At 32.5% G+C, this 11,376-nt stretch overlaps 1 protein-coding gene across 1 annotated transcript; it reads left to right on the forward strand.

The window, feature by feature from the left end:
- Positions 1-382: 382 nt before the first annotated feature.
- LOC109792382 (uncharacterized) lies at positions 383-1,732 on the forward strand. The gene has a single exon (XM_020351793.3). The coding sequence runs from the start codon at positions 510-512 to the stop codon at positions 1,428-1,430; it is 921 nt and encodes a 306-aa protein (XP_020207382.2). The 5' UTR covers positions 383-509; the 3' UTR covers positions 1,431-1,732.
- Positions 1,733-11,376: the final 9,644 nt, after the last annotated feature.

Raw genomic sequence — 11,376 nt, forward strand, 5'->3', positions numbered from 1 at the left:
TTTTGAGAATAATTTATATAATAAAAAGGTAGTGTTTAATTTTTATTATATATAAAAATTCATTAAATTAACAATTATCACAATACTACAAATGAGGTTGTGTAATGTGGTAAAACAAGAGAGGGAGAGAGCAATGGGCATTGGATGATCCGCGATCCATGATCCATGATCCATGATCCTACATGATATAGGTTGAAATTGAATTGGTAGGTCTCTTAAATGAAGTCAAGGGTGAAATGAGTATCCGAAAATCCAAGAAGAGGTTACAGAAATCTACCTCCAACTTTGTCCCTTAGCAGCAGACCCATCATATGGCACCACGTGTTTCTCGAGATGCGAATCTCTCCCTCCATTAAAACCCCCAAAATCCACCCCCATACCCTCCATTAACTATTAACCCCCTCAATTATCAATCAACCCACCCTCTCTCTCCCCCAAGCCCTGAGCCCTCATAAATATCAAAACACCCACAACACACCAACACCAACACCAACACCAACACCAACACCATGCTTCAAGACTCGGTCTCAGCCACCCCCACATTCTTGGCCACCCTCTACAGCTGGTTCACCCCCACAGTCTTCTTCCTCCTCCTCCAACTAGTCATTGGAACCATCTTCATCATCTCAAACCTTGCCAACTCCCACAAACGCCATCACCCACAACACCCTCATCATCATCATCATCATCATCATCATCATAATGACCTTCCTAGATCCCCTTCCATCTTGCAAAGACTCAAATCCATCAACTTCTACCCTTCTCCCCACACACCCCTAAACCCTTACAACACCACCCATTTCCCCCAATCCCATCAAAATGAAAACTTTCAACTCCCCAGATCCCCCTCCCTCCTCCAAAGACTCAAGTCCATCAACCTCTACACCTACTTCCCCACCGAACCCCCCACAAACAAACTCCCCCCGCACGTGCCCGACCACAACCCGCACGTGCCCCAACAACATCAACCCCCCCAAACCGACGCCGACGACGACGACGACGACGACAAAGAAGAGGACGATGTCTACGTGGTCGACGACCGCAATTACGATTATGCCCCCGAGCAAGAACAGGGTTCGGGTTCTTCGCTGGACGAGATTTACAGCAAGCTGCAGCAGGGGCAAGAGGGTCATTTCTCCCGGACCCACTCCGACACCAAGCCGGCGTCCGGCGAGGTTCCGGTGAAGCTGCCGCGGAAGATGAAGAAGTCCGCCAGCAGCAAGTCCGCGTTCTCGCACTTCAAGGAGGAGGACATCGTCGAGACTCGCCGTCCGGCCACCGTGAGAGAGACCGGCGCCGCCGTCGACGACCACGAGGTCGACGCCAAGGCCGACGACTTCATCAACAGGTTCAAGCAGCAGCTCAAACTCCAGAGGCTCGATTCCATCATGAGGTACAAGGAAATGATAGGGAGAGGATCACCCAAGTAACCAATTAGTAATTAATTAACATTATAATAATTTTGTTACATCTTAGTGTAATTTTTTTTTTGTTAATTTTTAATTAGGCTTAAGTTGTAAAATGAATGTTTTGTTTATTTGTTGTTGAATTGGTTGTGTGAAGTGGGGTGCTGAGAGTGAGAGTGTGGGTGGGTGGTTCATTTTCAGCCTCTGCTTTGTGGATGTTGGAAGTAGTGCTTGTAAGTTTTTGTTGCTTTATGTTCATGTTCATGATGATGACTCCTTATTGTTTCCATTTCTATAGTATAACATTATTTATTCTTGTTCCGCTAGATTTAGGTATTGTGTATTGGGGAGGGACATACATGGTTCGCCTCTTTGACTTGCTTCTATAATTTATTCTAAATCTAACATGTCCATGCATGTGCAAATTATTGCCTTCTTTGCCTTTACATTCAATTTCTGTGTATTATTCACGTCTATAAGACTATAACATAACCAACTATTTATGAGCTTTGTGTTTTCACATGTAATACGCATCTACAAGTTAAGAAATACATAACCAAACATACACTATCAAATGATTCAACACCATCCACGGTATGGGTTCTTCTGGCTTCAACTTACGCTAGTGTTGTATTCAAAACTTGGTTACATGATACATAGTTTCCTTAAATATTTAGAAGGGAAATTTTGTCATTTACAACAACGGTAATCAAATAAGTTATCTATTTTGTTTCTTAAAGTGAGGTCATTCATGTTATCTCAATTTTAAACAATTTATTTACTTTTACTTCAATTACTAGTTTTTATCTAGAAATTGTTTAACTCATAAATATATTTCTTTTTTCTTCGATATTTCATATCCTCTTACTTTGTTAACACAAATTCTAAGCAACTCTCAAGGAAAAGTTGTTTACATAAACAACTTTCTTTAATTTAAGTAACTTAAAGTCACATGCAATATATGAAAATAATATTTTATTATTAAGTAACTCTCATTTTCTATTTTTTCTTTTATTTGAACATGATTATTTTCAATAGAATGTACATGTGGTATACAGCAAAAAAAAAAAATTCAAAGCCCAATTTTGCATTTTGATTTCATTATTAAACTTATTTTTTGAATAAACATTTAAATATAAAATTATAATAGTACATAATCAATTTTAAAATTAGTCGGGGAAAGAGACATTTTGGCCAAGGCCACTTGAGCTATGTTTAGATAAAATTGAGAGTGTTTTTAGAAATTTTAATGTACATTTACAAATAAAGAAGGAAGAACTTAAAATAAAAGTAATAATTTTTTAAATTTTTTTTTATCTTTTCTATTGTTGACATCTAAACAAACTCAAGAGACCATGCGATCTTGTAGTTTCAAATTTCACTGACTGTGCCTGAAAATAAGTTCTTGTTATGTTTCGCGTGAACCTATCCCAATGATTTGGATAAGGGTCAGAGTAGAAAGAAAAATAGGAAAAGGGACCTTCAAAGTTCAAACAATGATTCAGACAAGGAAAAGCAGAAAATTTTTATATAATCTCTTAATTGTCATTATATTATTTTTAATTAAATATATCTCTATATATTCAATACGATCGAATGTATTTTGTGAAAGTATTTTTAAGAATCGTTTTAACATGTTGCTTCTAATATATTCATCTTTATTGTCTAAAATATATTTTTTATTTTGATCTTTAAATATATATGAGTAAAAAATAAAAATATAATATAATAGTAAAAAGTGGAAAAAATAATATTATTCTGTATATTGTCATGGATATATTTTTGGAAATTTTTTATTAGTTAAAATAAAAAGTAAAAAGTTGAAGTTTAAAAAGTGTTTAGAAGAGAGAGAGGAAAAAAGGGAGTGACAGTTGGGATGCAGAGTATTTAATGGAGAGTTGCGCGGTGAGAACGTGCCTATATTTCGGGGTTAATGTTGTTTATCACGTGCCTTACTTTCTAGTTTTTTCCCGCCAAAATTGTCTATTGACTTTTCAGTGTTACCAAGACTATTTTAGTTGAAGAGGTCATAAAATGACTTCATTTTTATTTTAAAATGGCTTAAATAATTACTCAATGTAAAATTAATATATTTTATTTTATTTTCTGAAAAAAATATATTTTATTTTCTACAATTTGGAATAAATATATTTAATCTACCAAAATAATTAAGATCATAATTAATATATAAATTAATGTGATTATTTTTTATATAATTTTGTATGGGTATGTTAAGAGTTTAAATATATTATTCAAATATTAATTAATTTTATGATATTAATTATATATTCTACTTTATTAATAACACTCTTTATATTTAAAAGAAAATAGAGAATTTATCCGCAAAATATTTTTTAAAAATAATATGCAAGATACACTAAATTTTGTTTTATACATAAAACAAAAATTTGTATACGAACTAAGGAAATAATGTGTTTTTTTTTTCAAAATAATAGCAAAATTTAAAATAGAAAAAAAATAGCAACAGAAATCACAAAATTTATAAAAACAAATTTACATGAAAAATCTACAACAAAAATTGGAAGGTTTAAGTTAGATTGTACAATTCTTCCTATAAAATAACGAAATAAAAGGCATATAAAAAATGAGTTTTTTGTTTGGTAAAAATATAAAAAATGAGTTTGAAATATGTAGAAGAAAATATATTATAAAAATATTTAATTAATGGAATATATAATGTGAAATAAATATTATTAATATTTAAAAATAGTGATAGGTATTTTGATTTTATCAAAAGTAAAAAACTTAATTAGTTAACAAAAAGAAAAAAAAGTAAACACTTACGGTGTAGTATTGACACAAAATTATCCATATAAAAGTAGTAGTAACAAATAACAAATGAAAATGAGTGGAGATTAATTTCAATTAAAATGTTATTTTTATTTTTATCCAATAATAATAAATATTTTTACAATCTTCAATAATAATGATTAAGAAATTAAAATTAAAAATATTATAATTTATTTTTACTGAAATTAACTTATAAATAATATATATATATATATATATATATATATATATATATATTCCTAGAGAAAAATCGAAAGATTTAGGTGATGTTTGGTATTAAAATTTTACTTTTTCATAAACTTATTTTAAAAATAACATTCTTAAAAACATTGTTTCGTGCAAATGATTTTTGTATAAACTTTCACTAAATTATTTCTATAAAAAGGTAAGAAACTAACTTTCTACAGTAAAAATAGAGTTTTAACGTAGTAAGAACATTATGTTACATTTATTTTACTTATTTAATATAGTAAAAATATTGTATTATCAAGTAATATTTAAAAATATTCTGAAAAATATTTATGAACAACTAAATATATTTTTATGGTTCCTAGAAATCATGATCATTGGGAATCATAATTTTCAAGATTTATGATTCTCATACACGAAAAAAAATTATTCTATACCAAATGCTCCACATTGTAATCATGTAATCATCTAAGAAAATAATTATATAAAAAAAAATATTTATAGAGTTTCATGCTCGAGATTAATAGTTTAATTTCAAAATATTAAAAAAAATTACTAATAAAAGATGAACAATTTCTGCAATTAAAATTTACAAATCAATCAAAGTTAATTCATCATGTTTATGACACCTATAAACCCCACTACATCTTAAAGGTAATACAAATAAGCAATGAACAAAATCATTACTTATTTAAAACCTCATATACATATATGATATTTCTATTTTCAAATAATAAGATGTATTTGCCCATTATGAATTACCTCCTTAATTTTAGATAATTTTAACAAAAGCTAATATATATATTTGGTTTTTTAGAAGATCTATCCTGGTCGTTAACTATTTATGTATTTATTGAAAGAATAAGTGATTATATTAGAAGACCATGTGACATCATATCAACATATGATAGTCATATTTTTTTATATAAATTTTTAAAATAAATGTTATTTATTTAATTTTAAATAAATATTAAGATAAAAAATAATAAATTTAGATTTTTTAGGGCTAAAAATTAAAGAAAAAATTTCACATTAGATAAAAACTAAAATATACTTATTTTACAAGACCAAAAAAAATGAATCCAAATTTTAGATGATAAAAATAAATAATTTATTTTAAGGAACTAAAATTGAAATTCATTTATTTTATATAGATTAAGACTTTATTTAGATAAGTTTCTCTATAAATACTTTTAAAAATAGAAATAAAAAATAAAATAATTTCTTTAATAAATTAAAATTAACTTATGCTTTGAAAAAGTTAACAAGAGAGAACTCTATATATTAGTTTAATTTTAACTTAGAAAAACTTATTTCATTTTTCTTTCCTATTTTTGTTGATTCCAAATATTTAGAAGTTAGTTGACAAACTAATTTCAAATAGACTTAGATAATGCATGCTAATGGTGTGGTGGGTTTATATCCAAGTGTTATATTTTTAATAATATTATTGGACTTTCCTAGTGTAAATAATAAAACTTGAGAAACCAAAATAAATTACATTTTGGTCACCATGTCAACTATTATTGTTCGATAGAGTCAAGTCATTTAAATTGCTCATTACATATTGTAGGAGATCTTTAAAGTTGAAAATGAATAATGATGCATAAATTGTTTAAGTTGTTAAGCTGTTTAAAGTTGATAAATTGCTTTATTTAAGTTGTGAAAGTTGTTATTATACTTTTAAGTTGTAAAGTTTATTTGTTGATAAGATTCTGCATGTTGTTTGAAGTTGATTGCTTCTTATATTTGATGATATGACTTTTTTTTACAAGTTTACCCTTACGTTTTCCTATATTGAATTTTTACGATCATATTTAATATGAGTAAAAATTAAGATTAGGTTGAAGGACGTGTTTTGTGATTCGCATGTCAAAATAGAAATATCATATTTGTTTTGTTGAGTAATATTATAATTTTATATTTTTAATACTTATTTTATTTGATGACTATATATATAGGGTTTATTATGATCTTATAAGAGAATTTATATTTTTAAATTAAAATTTATAAGAAATGTATCATATACATATAATTATTATATGAATATATAGGTACAGTTTGCATAACAACTCTAGACTAATAGATATTTATATTTTCCGTTATATTATAATTATACCATGTCTAGTATAGTAACGTGTCAGATCTTTGGATGTCACTCCTTCTCTAGTGGCATTTACGAGTTCTTGAGACACATTGGTTTGCCTAGCCACATTTTCGAGTAATACAAGGGGTGATGTTGCCCCCCTGGTCACAGCAACTACATTATGTGAGTTAGGATTTTCGTGTTCTACATCTCCTCGATTGTAAAGGGGCCTTCCCAATTATAATACCACTTTCCTAAACGTCGAGATTTCTGATCCATGGGAAGGATCACTTTTAACACTAAGTCCCCAACTCGAAAATGACGTGCTTTGACTTTCTTATTATATGTTTTCTCGATTCTTTCCTTTTGTTGAACCATATTTTGTAATGCCAACAACCTTTCGTCCTCCAAAGATATTAATTCGTCATACATTAAATTCCAATAATCCTCGATGGACAAATCGTTCTGTTTCTGTATATGAATTGATTGTAAATTAATATCTATAGGAAGAATAGCCTCATGCCCATACACCAGTTTATATGGAGTAGTCTTTGTGGCATCTCTAGGAGAATTTCTATAAGCCCATAAAATTTGAACAAGTGTTTCGTGCCAATTTCGAGGCTTGCTCGAGATATGCTTCTTAATCAAACTGATAATAAGTTTGTTAGCAGCCTCTACTTGTCCATTTGCTTGTGCATAGTATGGTGTCGAAGTTATCAACTTAATTCCCCGTGATTCAGCATATTGAGCAACCTTTTGACCTGTAAATATTGTGCCTTGATCAGTGGTAATTGTTTGGGGAATTCCAAACCTTGTTATAATATGATCTTCGACAAAATCAATTATGTCTTTTTGCTCAACCTCCTTCAAAGGAATTGCCTCAACCCATTTTGTGAAATAATTTATGGCAACCAATATATATTTATGATTTTTTGAAGAGGGTGGATGAATTTGCCCTATTATATCAATTGTCCAGCCTCGAAATGGCCAAGGTTTAATAATCGAATGTAACTCGCTTGCTGGTACCCTTTGTATTTGTCCATGCCTTTGACATTCCTCACAGCTTTTTGCGAATTTGATGAAATCTTTAATCATGGTTGGCCAATAGAAACCTTTTCTCGACAAGGTCCACTTCATCTTTTCACCTGCTTGATGTGCTCCACAGATACCTTCATGTACTTCTACCATAGCTATATAACTTTCATGGCTCCCGAGGCATTTGAACAGAACTATGTCGAAACCTCTTTTGTATAATTCATTATTTAGCAAGACATAATTGAGGGCTTGGAGTTTAATTTTTCTTTCGACTTTGAAATTTGGATTTTGCAAATACTCAACCAATTTTTTTCTCCAATCTTGTTGCTGACTCGATGAGATGACACTTAAACTCTCTAGATGACATAATTCATTTTCTGTATGAATTAGGAATTCGAGGCATCCCTTACTCACTTTGTAACCTGATGCTACCTGAGCCAACTCATTTGCAATTGTATTTGCGTGTCGAGAAACATGTTGTAATTCAACTTCATCAAATATATTTAGTAACTGAACAGCTCGAGTTTTGAATTCAATTAATTTTTCATTCAAACATTTATATTCCTGAGTTAGCTGTTTAATGACGAGTTGTGAATCTTCTCGAATTACCACATTTTTAGCACCAAACTCTTTAAGGATCTCGAGTCCAGTAATGAGCGCTTGATATTCGGTTTCATTATTCGAGTATCCTCTGTTCGTTTTTTATGACAACTTAGTTGGAATTCCTTCAGGAGAAATGATTAGCAAACCTATCCCGGTGCCTAGTTCATGTTTCGAGCCATCGAAAAATAATTTCCAAGGTTTGTTGGTTAAGTGATTGATTTCTTTAGTTAATTCTGAATGATCTGCGAGAAAATCTGCAATTACTTGACCCTTTGTTGCTTTTAAAGGCTCGAAAGTTAATGAATACTCAGTTAACGCGAGTGCCCATTTGCCAATTTGAGAATGTAAGACAGGTTTACACAACATATACTTAATAACATTACTTCGACAAAATATTACAACATCACAAGGCCTAAGATAATACTTCAACTTTGTACAAGTAACATAAAGACTTAAACATAATTTCTCTAAAGGAGTATATCTATTATCAGCTCCTACTAACATTCGACTTAAATAATATATGACTCTTTCGATGCAATTATCATCATCTTGCGCCAGCATGCCCACAACAGTCGAATCCCTAGCCGAAATGTACAACTTCAGTTGTTTTCCTTTAGAGGGTGGTGCAAGCACTGGAGGATGAACCAAATAAGCTTTGATTTCATCGAATGCTTTCTGGTGCTTTTCATCCCATCGAAATTCTTCCTCCTTTTTCAAGCGCAATAGAGGAGAAAACACTTTAGTTTTGCCAGATAAATTCGATATGAATCTTCTCAGAAAATTTACTTTACCTAAGAGAGATTGAAATTCTTTCTTGTTCGATGGAGGTCTAGTTTCCATGATAGCTTTAGTCTTGTTTCTATCCACTTCGATCCCCTTCTAGTGTATGACAAATCCCAGAAACTCTCATGCTGTAACACCAAAAGCACATTTTGGTGGATTCAGTTTTAGACCATGTTTCCTCATTCTCTCGAAAGATAATTTTAAATGGCATAAGTGCTCCTCTTTTCATTTTGACCCAACAATTATATCGTCAATATAAACTTGTACAAACTTACCAATTAAATCATGGAATATTAAATTCATCGCCCTCTGATAAGTAGCACCTGCGTTTTTCAGGCCAAATGGCATCATCACCCATTCATACACGCCTAAAGCACCTGGACATCGAAAAGCAGTTTTCGATACGTCATTAGCTGCAATATAAATTTGGTTATATCCAGAATAACCATCAAGTAAACTCATAATTTCATTACCTGCAGCATCATCTATCATAGTGTCAGCAATAGGCATAGGATACTCATCCTTGGGGGTAGCTGTGTTGAGATATCAAAAATCAATGCATACCCTGAGTTTTCCATTCTTTTTTATAACAGGCACGATATTCGATATCCACTCAGCATATCTTGCGGTTCTGATGAACTTAGCTTTCAATAACCTCTCGGTTTCTTTTTTTATCCTTTCGATTACTTTAGGAGCGAACCTTCGAGGGCTTTGCTTGACAAGTTTCTTTCCGGGAATCATGGGTAACCTATGTTCTACCAATCCTCGATCTAATCCCGACATTTCATCATAATCCCATGCAAAGCAGTCTTTATATTCATGCAATACTCGAATTAATTCCTCTTTCAGTTCTCCTTGCAAGAGTTTGCTAACGTAAGTAACCTTTCTATTTTCGACAGTTCCCAAATTAATTTCTTCGAGTGGGTCCTGAGATTCTAACTTATGTTCTTCATTGGTTTCCCTTTTGAATCCCAATGGCGAATCATCGAATATACAATCTAACTTAAGCTCTGACTCTTGCTCTTTATCTTCTTTCGAAGTCTCGACCTCTTGGGCCATTGTACCTTCTGTTTTTCGATTTTCTTCTTTCTTTTCGACCTTGCAGTCCATTCGATCTTTCTTTGTTTTTTGTTTTTCTTCGGCCAAAGTGGTCGTGCTACTTTCATCAACTTTAGATTCGTTCGACATTGCCTCCTTGTCTCGACATCCCTCGGCCATGTTGGCCGTTCGATCGGCCATGTAGGCCGACATTCGAGCTAAAAAGCTCGAATAAGGATCTTGATCCTTCATTCCTCTACTGGAGCCGAATCTTTCTCGGCTCGAATCACAAAACCTCTCTTCACATCCCAACAAAATATTTTCTTAACACCCTCTTCTTCATCCATAACACTAGCATTGTGGGCATCGAAAGGCCTTGTTTTCGTAAATGTTGTTAATTGTTGATCTGCGAAGTACATGCCTACCTCATATTCTTTCTGATCCGCATCGAGCACTTCCAAACCTTCATCATCATTCTAAAAGAAAATCTTTTGATGAACAATTGAAGGGACAACTCCTACCCCATGAATCCATTCACGTCCTAGCAAGACATTAAAATTTGCCTTCGATGGGGTTACTATGAACATAGTAGTTCTTTTCACGCTTCCGATCTGAACATCAAGCAGAATCATGCTCTCAGGGTGTGATGACTTTCCTACGTAATCTGAGATAAGTATGTTATGAGGTTTTAAATCAGTTGTAGACTTCCCAAACCTTTTCAGCATAGTCTTTAGAAGTATGTTCACAACTGCTCCTCCATCAACCAAAACCTTATTTACCTCATGCCCATCGATCATCAAGGTTAGCAACAAAGGCTTAAGGTGACCCTTTATCTCTTCAGTGGGAGAATCAAACACAACTGAGTTAAATTTGGGGATAACCCTCGAGATTTGATTGACCCAAACAATCTTAGACTCATAGTTGGGATCATCGAAAAAATCTTCTTGATGGATATCCTCCTGCTCATTAACAGATTCCATAGCTCCAGCATACTCAGAAGGTAGAATTGACACTATCCCACAAATATCCTCCAGAGAGTCATCGAAGCCACTCTGGAAACAATCAGTTATCAGATCCTCATCATCTTCCATGAATTCTCGAGATGACTCACCCTTTTGTGGTACTGGGATCGAAAAACGGTTCCCTCTGAAACCTTCAAATGTAGCTTTCCTCATTCTTTGTTGCCTTCTCCACTAGGTTTTGGTCAGATTATTAAAGGGCTATCGAAAACCACGCCCATAACTTCTAGCCGAGAATTTGCCAGGTCTTGAAGACACATTCGAAAACTTTTCAGGAATTCCTTGGAACCTAGGCCCAACATAATTCATTACTTGTTTTCCTCGACCCATTCCAATCATTTGTCTTGGTGGGGCATTCCATTTACCCACTGGGACATTGGCACTCGGCACAAAACTATTGCCAAAT

The sequence above is a fragment of the Cajanus cajan genome, chromosome 9 (assembly GCF_000230855.2).
Source record: "Cajanus cajan strain Asha chromosome 9, NIPB_CcT2T_4, whole genome shotgun sequence".
Classification (NCBI taxonomy): Eukaryota; Viridiplantae; Streptophyta; class Magnoliopsida; order Fabales; family Fabaceae; genus Cajanus; species Cajanus cajan.

Excerpts from the sequence above, each read along its gene's own strand:
- LOC109792382 (XM_020351793.3), top strand. The coding sequence starts at position 510 with ATGCTTCAAGACTCGGTCTCAGCCACCCCCACATTCTTGGCCACCCTC.